Genomic DNA, 16195 nt, shown 5'->3' with positions numbered 1-16195 from the left:
TTTTTTTTTTTTGTTGATTGTTTGTTTTGGATTTTTTTAAATTCTTCTTTGGCTAGGTTCCTTCAGTATATTCAGGGACCATTTTTAGCAGTTATTTAAATTTGGCATTGCTACTTGGCTGGCAGTCAGGCTTCAACCCTCCCCTCAGGTTGAGTGCCCTGATCTTTCTTAGTCATCTCTCTTTTGATGTGTTGGAAAAGCATCTTGCTTTTGGTTTTAACAAGCTATTGTTTCTTGCTTTGGCTTGCCACCTTATGGTTATGTTTTAACTTGTCCATCTGCTGTGTTTCCCTTGAGAGAATACTTGGGTTTCTTTTGTTTGTTTGAAGTCTCTTTATTTTAATTGCCACTTTAAGTCAGTTTCAATGACACTAATTTTTTTTTTGTCCTTTCAGAATTTGTCTTACCACTTCTCCTGATTCCCTAATATGTCCAACAGAGGAACACTTTTTCAGTTTCCCAGCTTATTTTTAACAAGCTTCCTTTTGCATGTAGTTCCCCTGTGCTTCATCTGATCGCCTGTACGTTCCTATATTTCTGTTACATGCTGTACCTAGTGTGGCCTGGAGAACTGATGAATTTTGGTGTAATGTGCTTGGCTGTACTAGATCTTTTTTTATTGCCCCATTCTTCTATGGAACTGCTCTGGGTAGTACTGCCTGTAGCATGTCCTTGCTGGAGAGCATTGGCATGGATATTTGTAGGGATGATTGAGTGCACAGTTGGTACAAAAGAGGGGAATAGGAAGTAATCTCAGCTGGCTGGATAGACTCTACTTCTTTTATCCACTCCTTTTTCTTCTTTTGACGAAAATTGACTTTGGATTGTAAAATACCAGTGATTTCATCTTGTATAATACAATACTATATTGAATACTATAAAACATGGTTACAATACCTGATATCTAAGTCAGGTTGAACTTGGATTTAAATCCCCACAGCATGGGGGAGCTTTTCATCTGTATCTTGCACATTTGTTGCTATGTTAACTGTAAGTCTGTCGAGTGAGGTAAGGTATTAGAAGAATCTTGTCCATTCCATAAAGGTTGGTTTACTGATTTACGAATGCTGCTGGAACACTTCTTAGGGGGAGTGGATTGATGAAACAAGAACAGATGAAGCAGAGAAAATTTTGGAAGAACTGGATTTAATTGCTTAGACCACCAGTATGAGGCAATTTAATCTTCAACACTCTGCTTTTAATATGACTTTTCTATGTACCTAAATCATTTGGTTTAGTTGGCTTTCTCCTTTTGTTCTTTTCTCTCTGTTGTTCCTTCTTAGGAAAGGGAAGGCTATTCAGCCAAGATCATTACCTTTTAATTGCTTGTTTTGTGCATAAATAGCTTATAAATACTATCTCTTTTTTTACCATTTTTAGTACTTTTGAGCTTGAATATTTATTACTGAGATGTTCTTCCAGAATGTCTTACTTTCTTAGACTTAAAGAGAAGGGAGAAAACCATATGGGTATTTTTTAAGGTTTAGTACATGTCCTATATATCAGAATTCCTGAAGTTTGATAATTAATTGGTGGACACAAGAGAACTGGCTTATGTTATTTACCTTGGTATTCAAAGGCCTTGGAATGATATTCTGAGGAAGAGACTGTTTGACAGAAATTGTTTGCGTAAGAGATAGCTGCCATTACAGATCAAACTATTTATAATAAAGCATAGAATTGAATGCAGAGTTTTTATCAAAGCCAAAATTAGTATGGTGGGCCTCAGGGTTTTGCATCTGTCTTGCCATTAGTGCATATTAACTCCCCATATGAAAAAGGTGGTGAGCAGTAAGGTAGACAAACTGGAGATGGAAAGAATGAAGGTAAGTAAATAAAAATCTGTCAAGATTTCATAAAACTAGAAAAGGCTGCATAAAAGAGATAATACTCCTTACTACAGTAAGTAAAATCAAGTATAATAAAAAATGTGGCAGGTGAGTAGCTTATTGCAGCTTATGTTTGTATGCTGAATTCTTAAAAGTATCTTTCACACCTCAATGTCTTTTTCTCTCAACTTTGCCACAGTAAATGCAGGGCAGGTACAAGATCAGGATTTCCATCAATAATCTTTTGGTGCTAGAATTACTACAGTGCATCAAGTTAAAAGTGAAGCAAAAACCGATACTGAATTGTTTGGTGTATTAAAGGCTTGGGAGTATTTTTTGTCTACCTTTCTTATGTCATACATTTAAAAATAATTTATTTGCTTAGAGTTTAACTCAGTTTTGTATGTTGTATTCTAGCTGTTCTTTAATGACAAATGTTGTCTTTTGTATAATATTAATATTAGCTGAAGGCGATACCTTTTCTGCTCAGGTGATTGTACTAACACATTAATAAATCACTAATGAAAATATTGGACACAGTTGTTAACAAATATATATTTGTGTTCTAAATTGGAAATTTTGAAACCCTAGTCCTTTACTTATATGAAATTTATGTCTATGAAAGTTTATGCACTGCCTAATTTTTGCCTTGTGTTCTTGGATATTTTCGTGGTTTCAGTCAAAGCAGATGCTCTGCAATGGATCGAGTACCATATGTCATTCTCTCTCTGTAAACTTACTTTTATGGGCTCTTCCTTACAGTTTTTCAGAATAGAGAGCATAATTGTTACAGGGTTTCTTGCTGTGAAGTGATTATTCTGGTCAATTTTCTTAGAGTGTCTTGTTTACAGTGTTTCTTTGGTTTTTTTCAAGGGCATTGGGAGTTTCAGTGACAGACTACACATTTGAAGACTGTCAGCTGGCTTTGGCTGAAGGACAGCTCCGTCTACCTTCAGATACATGTCTTTTAGAATTTGCAAAGCTTGTGAGAAGTCTTGGGTGAGCATATACAATATTTATATGTAAGGTGCATCTTTATTATATATCTATGTTTATACAGTTTTCCCATCATGTGACAGTATTGCATTTATTAAAGTATATATAAAGAGTATATATGGAATGTTGCCATCATACAATCAAGGAAACACCATTATAAAATTAAAACAATACTGTACTTCATTTGGAAGCAGCACCTCTGAATCCTAGTGAGTAGAGTAGGTTGTAAATTTCTTATTTTCCATCTGACAAGCGAGCAGAGTGAGTCTGAAACATTCATTCCTGAGCTAGAAGACACTTTCTGAAGAGGATCAGGAGTACTGTGGGATTCCTAATATTTGATACAGTTAAGAGTCAATTGGCTTTTCCTGTGACATTTGTGGAGGGAAAACAAGTGCTGCCAATAGCCTTCTTGTGACTGGATTAACCTTGTAATAGTGAGGACAGAGGGGTCACCCTTTCCTGAGAAGGACAAGGTGGTGGTTGATCTTTTGAGCAGGTCACTGCCAGACGGATTTTCTAATGCAGCTGTAGGTCAGTGCGTGCAGTGTGGGTTCTCTCTTCCTTCTTCCCATAGTGCCATTTCCTGCTTGCTTTTCAAAAAAGCCTCAGCAAACCTGAGAAATTTACATAAACCAAATAGTAGAACTTGCTGCTGTTTTCCAATTTTTCTCCTGCTTCTCCAGTTCTTATTGAGCAGCCATGAACTAAATGTACAGCCTCATCCTATTAACTCTCAATATGCAAACACCCTTTTTCATTTACTTGTCTCATCACCTGAAAGTACAGAGTGTAGTTTAATGCTTCCATTGTGTATTTTATTTCCTTTCACTAATTTTTCCTTCGTCTTGTGTGCATAAGTTAAAATAAAGAAGAAAAAGCTCTGTTGGAGAATAAGGAATGTAGGACAGCACACATCATGAATTCCGATGACAAGCATATATTAATATATTGTCAGGACTTCCATCTGAAAAACTTCCATTAGGATAGGAGAGACTTCTAAAGGAAAAGAAAGATTCTCACTTTGTTTAAAAGGCTCTGAATTTGCAGTACTGAGGAAGAAAAGCAAACAAACCAACCACCCACGTCTCTTATGCAGTTGATAATCCCGGGATTCGGTTTAATCCTCTTGTTAAGTTGTCTGGCTTCTGTCTGCTCAATTGAAAGCTGTTCTTTCAAACTATGCTTTTCTAGGTTTTTGTTTTGGCCTCTGAAACAATTACATGCATTTGTGAGTGAGGTTCACTGCAGCCCAGAAGCTCTCTCTCTGGTATGAGCAATTAATCATTGGTGAAATATAATCCTCTCTGAATTTGGGCATGTGCCAATAAGAAGGATATTATGATGGTATTTTTCTGTCACAATTGGATGAAGATTGTAATATGACTTCATCTCTAATGCACGTTTGATGATAATGTAGTCATTTTGCTGTTTATTCAAAGGTTTTGAGGCCAGGGAGGCATTATGATCATCCACTAGCATCCCTAAATAACTGGAACAGTAAATTTTATACAATGGATTTTTCATCCAGTCTTAGTGCTTGTTTTTGAGTAATGACATACTTTTGAGATAACACCGAGTTTTAAAATTCTTATAGTAAGGCAAATTCAGTAGGGCAGATTTGGTGTAGATCTTTTTAAACCAACTTACATCTCTGTTTGCTATACTGAAGAGTTACTTCTGTGCACCTTGTGTTTACAGGATTCATTATCGCTGTCTGTAAAATTTGCTTAGCCTGTGCTCAGCTGGATGGGATCCAGTCCAGAATCCATGCAGGCACAGCAGTCAGTTCTCATGCTTCATCTGAGGAAGAGCTCAGGCTTTGTTAACAGAGCTGTACAGCTGGCTTGTACCAAACTCTGTGATAAAATGACTGCTTTATCAATGAGATCAATTGATCATAGACTTACCTTCTCAAATTGTGCATTCATTACAACTCAAGGAGTCATGTTTCTCTTCACTCTGATAATTTGTCTGACCAAAGAGCTAACTGTTAAACTATGTGCAGTCTATGTTATAGCTTTCATTTTTTTTCATACATTGTAAATCTTCTGCTTCATTTGATGATATATTCTGTAATTTATTACCCCACTGTTTTAAGTGAATCTCTGTTTTTACTTGAACTGTGCTATTGCTATGTTCTCGACATTGAAACTTGTTTGGATTTTGTGTCTTAGTCAAGACCTCTTTGGATATCTTCTCCTTCAGGAAGTGTTAATACAGTTAATTAAGTGTATTCTCTGTATTTTTGAGATACTTCTTAAGAGCTGCTTTAGGGTAGTTGCTTGCAAGGAGATCCTGGAGTTTTGATTTGAATTTTTTTGCTCCTCTTGTTTCAAGCTTCTGTTTGTTGTAATTCTCAATATTGCCTCATCAAGTTGAGGATCCTTTTAGTCAATGCAGCTGTAGGCTACCAAGATCTGCAAGGACCTCGGGCCTGGTGCCTGTCTATTCTTGCTCAACAACCTCTACCATCCATACTACAATGCAGACTTCTGCTCTCCATTCCTGCCTGAAGTGGTGGTCCAGACTGGAGGTAGAACTCTACCCCCAAAGTAATTACCCTCACAGCTAACTACCTGTGCTGTGACTTCAGAGTGCTCAGAGGTAATCTGTAACAAAGAAAAAAAAACCTCTGGATGATGTTTAGCATCTGCATTTGTGATAAAAGCAATACTCTCCACTACAGGAGGTGATCATCGGTCAGGTATGACAGCAAATGCAAACCATGGTAGCCCCTGCTTTTGTGGTTCAAGGCAGGGTGTACCAAGAGTATTCAAGAAAGTCAGTTTTACACTTTTTCAGTATACTTGCTCTGTGATGGCAAGAAGTTGCACAGAAGTACATCAGCAGACACAAAACTCAATGTATTGTGCTTTTCTGGCTTAGGGCACATATCTTTGTGCTTGCAGTTTACAGTAGCTAGCTACAAGATCCAGTTGTTCTCCCAGCTCTCTGAGACTCTAGAAGGTTTTTTGCAGGTTCCCAGCATGCAAGAAACGAAATAGTCAAATATAGCTAAAACTAGCTTATTTGCTAAAAATAGTGATAATTACGCTGTAAAGTATTATACCTTCAGGGATCTGGTTTTCCTTGTGAAGTTTGCTGTGAAGAATTTAATGTTCAGAACTGTTAATCTTGAAAAATGTCCTTTCCATCTTCATGGATTTAGGAATACTTTTGTATTGCTCTTTAGTGTGCTTGACCTAAAAAATCAAGCAAAACACCACAACAGCAAATGATTTTATGAATCATAAAGCCTAGATCCTGCATGGAAACTATTAAACCAACAAGCATGGTTTCATGAGGGGAAGACTTTTGCTGTTGGCTTTCTATAATTTATGGCCTTCATTGGGCTAAAAGTAACAATTGTAAAGGAATTGGGACATTCAAACCTTTTCACACGGGTTCAGAACCTATTATGAGATGGGCACTTGGCTTCTGAAGATTTCAGTTTAGCAGCTTATGATCATTGACATGTTAATTACTTTGTGGTTTTGAAGGGCTAGAGGGAAGTGAGCCCACCTTGGATTACCAGAAGTACAATGCAGTCATACTCAAGTGGAAGCAGTTTGCCTCACTGATCCATGTACTCCTTTTGAGATTGCCTTACATCTCTTTGTGTATTTGCAAAACATAAACCACAAGATGCCTGCAACATTTGTGGTGAGCTGTGTTACTTCCCATACAAGATTTTGCCTTCAGACTTCTGTAGCTTTTCAGGCACAATTACTGGTGAAGAGGAGATCTTGCAAGTCTTGAGTCCTACTCACCAAATGAGTGCTCCCTCAGTTCTAGAAGGTCAGCTTTGAGACAATTCATTGCAAACAAAATCTCTGATTTAGAGACAAATGTTACACTACATATTCTGCGTCAGTGGGGGCTTATCTCAAGGGAGGATTTAGATGCCAGCTGTCCTCAAGCTACAGTTAAAATCCATTTCAGCTGCTACTCTGGGATGCATTATCAGTGACCGCTTCTTGCATGTAATCCTGCATGTGAGAAGATGAGTTCTGTGTGCATCTCAAATCCTCTATGGATTTTTTTTTCTGTTATTGCTCCTTCTACTTTTCTCCTTGATAATGGAAAATTAATGTTTGCAGATAGGTATCTCACTCTTTTACACTGTCTAGGACTAAATCTTAAGATAGATGCTTTAATGCTAGGATGGTGAACTTGTGACTATTCTATAGGAGCCGTGGGTTTCTGAAAGAATTCTTGCATCTTCAAGTCTTACAGTTCAGAAATACGGGTCTTGGCATGGTTCAGTTAGTGCATATTGGTAAGTCAGGATAGGTCATGACATGGGAGCTGTATTTTTCTTTTAAAGTTGCAGTGTTTAGGAAGGGTCGCTACAGCAAGTGATCAAGTTCTGGACCTGATGTATCAGGTCATCTTTCTAGCAGAAATGCTGTTATCTTTTTTCAGAAGCTCATCATAATGCTGATATTAAGCATTTTATTCATTCTTGTTACTGAGAGGAAGCTGCTGAGGAGTCCCAGCTGCAGTCTGGAACAGTTTTGGTGTAAGCTTCTGAGTTGTGTGAATAGCTACTTTTCCTTGTCTCCAGCAGCAAGCAGCTAAACAGGCAACTGCAGAAGGACATTGTAGGAGACTTTACTAGCATCTTTTGTCTTCTGAATGGAAAGATGCCCAAGTAACCCTAAATCATTTCAGAGGAGACCTGATCCAGATCTGTTTGATGTTGTATTAGGGGGAAAAGTTGCTTTTCTTTGCAGAATGTCTGCAGCACCATTTATTTTATTCATAGTAAGATTATCCAGCAGGGCATTTTTGTTTGGGACTTTTTTTGGTTTTTAGGGTTTTTTGTTTGCTTGGAGTTTGTTTTTATTTTATTGTTGTTGTTGTTGTGGGTTTTTTTGTTTTGGGCTTTTCTTGTGGTTTTTGTTTGGGGCTTTTTTTGTTTGTTTGCTTTTGTTTTTTGGTGGTTTTTTGTTTTGTTTTGGTTGGTTGGTTTTTTTGGTGTTTTTTTTATTTATTTATTTATTTTTTTTTTTTTTTTTTTTTTTTTTTTAGCAAAACCAAAACAGGAAGCTTGACTTAGGCAAAAAACTATCTGACACTCATGCAGTAGATATCTAGATAAGATTAAAGCTATTCATTCGTCAGTCAAAATCTGGTTTTATAGTGGGGAAGGACTGAGGAAATCCTGTAGCTGTAGGAACTGTAAGAATTTTGTTTGGGTTACTTCGTAAGGGTGTCCAACTCAAGACTGAATGTGAAAAATGAGGACTGGTAAACAGGATTAACAGTATAATCACTATTACATAATCCCTGATTTTTTTTTTTTTTTTTTTTTTTTTTTTTTTTTTTTTTTTAGGTAAGATGCATCATGTCCTTCCTGTTCAGTGACATGAGTAAATTTGGAAACATAATTGGTTTATGTTACTGTCCTGCAATACAGCCATATTTGGGTGACCTAAATTCCACCTAGTTCTCCAGGCTTGGAATTCATTAGCTAGTTCTAGACTCTGTTTCTCCCTGTTGAACTGCTTACATGTATGACTTGTAATCAAGGTAGACTAAAGGACTTGAATTTGCCCAGAATTCTTAAGCCATTGCAGTAATTCCTAATACAGCTTGAGAACTAATGGAAACTTTAAAATACAGAAATACGTTATTTTATAATAAAGTTGTGTAATAATTCTTTATCCAGACACTGTAATGCTTTACACCATAATCATCCATTTTTTCATTTGATGTTTGAAATATGTATTGTTAAAACTGAGCTGATTTTTAAAATGTGCAAAAATAATATGCTTTATAGGCTGAAGCCGGAAACACTTGAAGATGATCTTAATAAATATGCTGCAAGTGCCATGAAAATGAAGAAAGAAAAGGTTGATCTCAAAGAATTTTCAGCCTACTTGGAATTTCCAGTTTCTCAGACATTAGAAAGCATGTTTGCCCTTTTTGATGAGGTAAGAAACAACATTAAGTTTAAAACTTTTACTACCAAAACTAGTTTTGGTAAACTTGACTTTAGCCTGTTTCTGTTTCAACTGAATTCCCTGAGATCTTATTTCTGAGCATTTCACCTTAAAATTTGCTTACTGCATTTCCCTGTCAGCGAGGTAAGGGCACCTATCATCAACTAAATAAAGCATTCCCTCAGGTAGAACTTAAAACGAATATCAGCTAGACAAAAACTGTCTCTTTTCTCAATGCAAAATATGAGGAGGAAGAAAGGCAGGGTCAGGCTAGAGCTCTGCTGCTGCTCATTGCAGCTGAATGCAGTGTCTGTTAGCTGATATTTCATTTGCCTTGTAAATAAATGACTTGTTCTTCTACAAGCCTGAAACCTGAAGGATCTTGGCAAATGGGCCAGTTTTTCATTCCTCTGGCAATCAGTCAGAATGGGGAAATGACCATTATCATTGTCTGGATGAGGGTGCTGTCTGGGCTAGGAGGTGGGTAGGTCCACAGTGTTCTCTCTTGGAGCAGATGTCATCTATTCAGGGCTTAAATTAGGGTGTGTTGTCCCCTGGTTCTCTGGTTTTAATTTCAGCCCAGTGATTCAGATTGTTTAAGATTGGAAAGATCTCAAATATGAGAGTGAAGGGTGACAGTAGCAGCACTGTCTTCCAAGAATATTTAAACTCTGACTTTTGACTGAGACAGTGAAAAGAACCTGCAGAGGTTTCACCCAGGTTCTTGTCCTCGTGTGATTTCATTTCAGTGCGATTGGTTTTTTTGTCATAGCACACGTAACAATCTTTCTGAATAGTCTGTATTTTTAGCAACTGTTAGTTATTTATGAAAATTCTCAGACAAACTGCACTACTTTGAGGGGAGATTTTCCTTCACAGGAGGAAGATGGTGTAATTGACATTCGGGAATTTGTCACTGCTCTGTCAGTTGTCTGTAAGCCATCCAAAACTCTGGAAACGATTCAGTTGGCGTTTCAGGTAAGCTGCCTTTTCTTGCTCTGTGTAGTTTACTTGTTTTTAGAAATTATTTATACTGGCATTAGACTCAGTAGAAGTTTCCACATTACCTTTTAATACTTAATTACATTTTGAAACAATATTAATGGAAAGTTAGATTAAGAGTTTGTGTTAACAGGGAATGCATTGCAAGTTTAAGTTTTGAAAAATTATGGAAGCTTGCTGTTTGAAATTGTTCTTTGTAGAACACTGGTAGAATCCTTTTTAGCAAATTAAGTCTCAAACCTCAAGTCCTTTGTATTGATGCCTCTAAACAAACAGTCTGAGTTGTACTTACTACTCTTAGAATGTTTCAATCAAATCTAATTTTTCAAGTTAATAACGTATTTTTTAAAATTTCCTGCATGTTAATAGAGATTTTTTTATCTACTTTTTTTGTTCTTGTTAAAAATTTCTTCCCTCTTAGTCTTACCATGTATGTGTGGTCCTGCAGTCTTTGTCCAGACTTGATGCTTCCCAGTAGTGCTCCTGATTTTGTTCTAGCCTCAGTGGTTTGTGGTAGCATCACCATAGATTTTTAATGCAAGCTTTTTGGGAAAGTGACAGCAACAATGCTTAACCAGTGGGTTTCTGACGCCTTGATTTATAAGTTTTCAATTCATTTCTTTCAATATTCCTGTTTCAACATGTGAACTCTGCTGCATCCTGCATCATCTTTTCCCTTTTCCTTGAATTCACATGGTCTTCAGTGTTACTGAAACTGAGAAGTGCTAAGTCTTGATGCTGTCTTCACTAGTGAATGCATGGAGCTCAGAGCATTCAGTTGCATGGTGCTACACTGCAGCCTTATTTTCTTTAACTACATTTTGCTGAAGAAATGAGGCTCCTGTGAATGCTTAGTGTTCACATGTATCATTCTTACCCTTCGGCCAGACTCCAATACATTTGATAAAGGAGGAAGGAGCAAAAATATTTAGTTCCTAGAAATACTGTGGGAAATCTGCCATTAGTAGCTGCTGTTATTTATTGATGCTTCTGAGGGAAAAGCAGAAAGGTCTGTGTCCTGACTCAGTCCATTTCAGCTATAAAATGGCATAGAAAATAGTCAGATGCTGTTTGGTCAGCTCTGTGCCTTCATACTAAAGTGAACAAATTTGAAGTAAATGTAAAGGGGGCTTTGGGGAAATATTTTTTTAAAATTTAGCTGTCACGTTTTCATAATGTGTAATATAATTTTATCATTTGAGGGGAAAAAAGCTCAGACTGGGTGGTTATTTTCCTTCTGGAAACACTTGAAGTTAATTAAACTGTTTCTTAGGAAAATTTCTGTTCTTCATTATCTGCTTCACTCTCCAACTCATAATAATAATTTTGAGTCACTTTGTTAATTGCAAAATATGAAGATAGCTGTAAAACTTGAAAGAAGCTTTATGCATGTATTAAGAAGGGGAAGTACTTAATGAGGGGAAGCAAGTATGACTCATTTTGTACTCCTAGTGGTGATTGAAACAGTTAAGAAAAGTTTCAAGCTGAGGAAATTTTGCTTATTCTAGGATTTAAAAAAAAAAAAGGAAAGAGAATCTCTTTTAATCCTTTCCTACCTCCTGTCCTGACTTCACATGCAATAAGAGATTCACGCAGCTTGCTTGGAGCTGTTGAAGGACCTAGCTAGTTCATGAGTGTATGACTTTGAGAGGTGCTGTGCTCTGCCATGTGCTACTTCATTCAGGAAAAGTCCATCATTTCACATAGCTACAAGTTTTCAAAGTGTTTAGTATGTGACTGAAGAACTTGAAAATAGTATTCTATGGAGTTGATACAAAACTGGAGGGAGTGGGAGATGTGAAGGCTGTGCTGCCATTCAGGGAGACCTCCGTAGGCTGGAGAGTTGAGTGAAGAGAAACCCAGTGAGGTTCAGCAAGGGCCAGTGCAGAGTCCTGCACCTGGGGAGGAAAAACCCCAAGCACCAGCGCAGGCTGGGGTTGGACAGACTGGAGAGCAGCTCTGCAGAGAAGGACCTGGGAGTCTTGGTGGATGACAAGTTGACAATGAGCCAGCAGTGCCCTGGTGGCCAGGAGGGCCAGTGGGATCCTGGGGGGCACTGGGAAGAGTGTGGCCAGCAGGTGGAGGGAGCTGATCCTGCCCCTCTACTTGGCCCTGGTGAGGCCACATCTGGAATGCTGTGTCCAGTTCTGGGCTCCTGAGCACAAGGAAGACAAGGAGGTAATGGAGAGGAGGATCTAGCAGAGGCCACAAAGATGATGAGGAGTCTGGAGAATCTCTCTTACAAGAAGAGACTGAGAGAGCTGGGAATGTTTAGTCTGGACAAGAGAAGACTGAGAAGGGATCTCATTAATGCCTCATACCTCAAAGGTGGGGGTGTCAGGACAATGGTGCCAAACTCTTTGCAGTGGTGCTCAATGACAGAATGAGGAGCAATGGCCATATACTAAATTACAAGAAGTTCCACCTCAAGATGAAGAAGAATTTATTTATGCTGAGGGTAGCAGAGCACTGGAACAGGCTTCCCAGGGAGGTTGTGGAGTCTCCCTTTCTAGAGACATTCTAAACAGACCTGGATGCACTCCTGTGTACCCTGCTCTTAGATGTACTCTTGTGTACCCCTTGGCAGGGCGTTTGGACTAAGAGCAGCACTCTGGTGTAAGTGCTACACCTTCCCATCTAAAGTGCTAAAGAAGCTAAAGGCTGTTGTAAATCTTGCCAATATGTTTATACTGACCACCCAATATTACCTGACTACTTGCTCTGTGAAAATGTAGCATGTTTTATTGCAAAAATGTCTTGTTCTTTGCCCTATTCCTGTGAAACAGTGTCCAGGTTAGGTGCCGGGGGCAAAAGGCAAGATTCCTGATTTGAGCATATGTTTTCTTCCATGGAATTTCAATATTTTTATTCTGCTGAGGTGTGCAACAGCTTCTGCTTCTGTGAAAAATACATACTTAATATGCTTTGTTCAATCTCATCAGTTCCCACCTTCTCAATGATGTAGAGAAATTAAAGGGAAGTTTCCAAAACAGCACTTTTTACATGGTTTGATATTTTCAGTGTTGTCAGGCTTGAAAAGGAGACAAAAATGTTTCAAAAACACTTTTCTCTCTCTTTATATTGTACAGCTAAATTGAGTTATCTTAAGGAAGCTTAATGAAGCTGTATTTGGTACAGATGTTTTGAAGTACTCAGGTCAATTTCTCAGGGTAAAACACTGTACATAGGCAAAGATGGAATGAGACTGAGCCATTATTCTTAGTTATCAGTCTGCCAGTTGTAAAGCTAACTTCTTCTGTGAGGTAACTCTTTAGGATGTAAGATTATGCAAATCATTGTTTTCTACAATAAATACTTGTGGAAAATTAAATGCCTATCACTGGTGTATGGGTAAGGATTCTCCCAATTAATGCCATTTAGGTTTAGATACAGGCATTTTATGCAAGCTGGCTTTTGGATTTTGGTCAAAGGAATCTTGAGTTTATACCTGACCAAGTGGAAATGGTATCTGATTTAGGCTGACCTAAATATCACAGACTGTCTTGGAGTTTAGACACGTAGCTCAATGGACTGAATATTATTCTCAGTTATATGTTTGCAAAACAAGTAAATGTGTGACAGTCTTGTCACTGAATATCACAGTAATTCCAGTGGTTAGGTATGTAAATGTAGGGTTTTTTCTGATTTTAGCAAGCTTTACTTTCTAAGCATACACAGGTGAACTTATGATATTTTTTATCCAGACTAATCTGAAATCCTTGCTATGTCACGATATAGTATGATATAGTCTGAGAATGACTAGAATTTCTAATACCAAATTTTCATTTTGCTTTACTTCAATGTAATGCTGTTTATAGGAGTTGGCATTCAGCTTTGCAATGATTTATCTTTCTGTCTTGATTCATAGCTGTACCAGTCAGAAGGAGGAACTGTAACAGAAGAGGATTTAGCTTGTATTCTGAAGACTGCCATGGGTGTGTCGCAAATTGATGTTACACATCTTTTTAGAGCTGTAGATGAAAAAGAAAAAGGAAGGATTACATATGGTAAGTATTCTGACTGCATCTGAACTGTCACAAAATGTCAAAGTTGTGTGCATGCATGTTGACAAACAAAGCAGTTCCATTTTTATTAAACTTTGCCTTTTTTAGTTGGGTTGGTAATTTCAAATGTACTGCTACCAACACTGCAAGCAAAGTAAATTTACATTTAAAAAAAAACGAGTTTCAGCTTTGGTATCGAATGCTGTGCTTGCATGTTTTCAGTTTTCCCTTCCGCATCAAGTCACATAACACGAGGATTAGCTCCTTCAGCATATTCTGTTCTGTGACTTCCATGTATGTGAATGTGTGTTTTTAAAGAAAGCTGCTTTAGCTCTGTCTTGTCTTGTCTCTTGTGTCTGGGAGTAGGAAATGAGGGGTTAACCAGGCTGCCTCTCTATAGTCTGTAACGAGGTGGAATGGAGAAAGTTGCATTTGAAAAATTGAGACCTGGTGAATAGATGGTGCTGGGAATCGGAGTACTTATATGTTATTTCAGATTCCTTGTTTTATGCAGTAAGTTCCAAATTTAGTTGTGTCATGTGAGTATAAAATGAATTGTTGATAGACAACATATTAAGTATCTCCAGCAGAGAATATACCCTGTTGTAATTTTCCCTCAGAATAATCACTATATATTTAATTTGTAAAAATCTTACAAAATAATACATCACTGTTAGTAAACCCTAGTTTCTACACTAGTAATTCCTCTGCTTTAATCATACAATATGCATGTAAATCATCAAATACACAAATATTTTGGAGTTGCTGAAATCCGTATCGTAGCCACCGTCCTTTCCTTTTTTTCCTTACTGTCATCTCTCCTTGCTTCCTGCTGTACTACCCCTTTCCTTTCTGTGTCTCTCATCTGTCACATCTCAGCATTTCCACATCCATCCTGCCCATTGCTTTTTTCCTGCCTATCACTGTTGCTCCTCCAACTCATAATATGCAGTGACTCAGCTCTTCCCCCCCACCTCCCAGTCAGCAGCTTCAGAAATACCAGCACAAATCTCAAGGTGGTAAGCATAGCAGAATTTTCATCTTGGCACATTTCATTGTTTGAGAATAGCTAAATTCGTACTCATGTACAAGTGAACTCAGACCAGGTCATATGAGTTACCAAAGAAATTAGTATTTTAATATTCATCTTTAATAGTTGCATTTAATCTGCAGTTTTTCCCTAAGTGTTCATCATATGTTCCCATCACAAGAAAATCTGGACCATTGAGCCACAGCAGTGGCCACTGGAGTGCTTGGCTCTCATTTTCACTATTTTATATCCTGTAGTCAAGAACAGTTTTTTGTGATGCAACACAAAGTAGTAGGATGGTGTTTACACAATTTCTTTGAAACTTTTCTTAGTGCTTTTTCTGAAAGAAGTGCTCATTTTATAATAGAAACTTTTTAACTTATCTGAGAATTTAATAGTGAAAGTAAATATCCAAGTTATTAGATTAGAGAATTAGAAGTTGCAAATAAATTTCTGGTATTGCATTTCTCCTGCCATAAACATTCAATCTCTTGCCTTTCCTGAGAATATGTGGAACTTCACATGCTCAATTTTTTGCACCTACTTACTAGAAAGGTGAAAAAACTTGCAGAGCACATGTTTCAGAAGATACTGTCCAGGCAAGTTCTGAGAGATCAAAACATAGTGTCCGGTGGAACTAATTTTCCTTTGGATACATGCAGCACAGTGGCAATCTCCTTTCCAGGGTGTTGGAATTTAGAGCAGGAATATTGAGTCTTACTTGTAAGAACAAAAGACAAAATGCCTAAAGTATCGAACCTGAATTGCTGCACACATTGGCAGAGTCCTTGAAGCCACAGATCTCATCCCAGAGGAAAATATCAGATTGCAGGTAAACAGAATAATCAAGAGCAAAATCAAGATTGTGTAACTGGATTGGTAATTGTCAATCTGAATTGATGGAAATCTGGATTTTTGTTACATGGTTGAAATCACACTGGTTAACAAAGATCTTTGTATCAGTTCTCTTAAGCAGTGTGTACTTGCCTTAGTTGTTCTGATGTACTTTGATTGCAAAGCGTATCCTTTTAGTTTAATATAGGCAGAGGTGACATTTATTAGTCTTAAGACATGATTCTGGAGAGTTTGAATAGGTTCTCTAGGAGGGCATGTCAAATTCTAGAAAACTCTCCACCAGCTCTTGATAGACAATTCAGACTGTGAAAGTGTTCTGAAGATTGCCTGGCTTGCTGTAGTGAGAAAAAAGGGAAAATTGGTTATATTCAGAGTATGTGAATGGATGAAGAATCAGGAAAGGAAGAATTATTTGCTTAAAATAATTATATATTAACCACAGGATTATCCTATGATTTAGCTTAGTGGAAACAAAAACTAGGGGAGATTAATGAACACAGAGCTTCCAGGAAGAGCATCAAGTAATTA

General features: G+C 37.6%; 1 protein-coding gene across 1 annotated transcript in view; it reads left to right on the top strand.

Moving 5' to 3' along the window:
- The window catches only part of LPCAT1 (lysophosphatidylcholine acyltransferase 1), a 59244-nt gene that overhangs the window by 39963 nt on the left and 3086 nt on the right, over positions 1-16195 (top strand). Inside the window, exons 10-13 of the mRNA XM_062500253.1 lie at positions 2703-2828; positions 8614-8767; positions 9656-9754; positions 13647-13785. Of these exons, the coding sequence (XP_062356237.1) occupies positions 2703-2828; positions 8614-8767; positions 9656-9754; positions 13647-13785 (518 nt within the window). The remainder of the gene's footprint in view (positions 1-2702; positions 2829-8613; positions 8768-9655; positions 9755-13646; positions 13786-16195) is intronic.

This window comes from Cinclus cinclus, chromosome 1 (assembly GCF_963662255.1).
Source record: "Cinclus cinclus chromosome 1, bCinCin1.1, whole genome shotgun sequence".
In the NCBI taxonomy this organism is placed as follows: Eukaryota; Metazoa; Chordata; class Aves; order Passeriformes; family Cinclidae; genus Cinclus; species Cinclus cinclus.
This window is presented reverse-complemented; position numbering and strand designations above follow the sequence as displayed.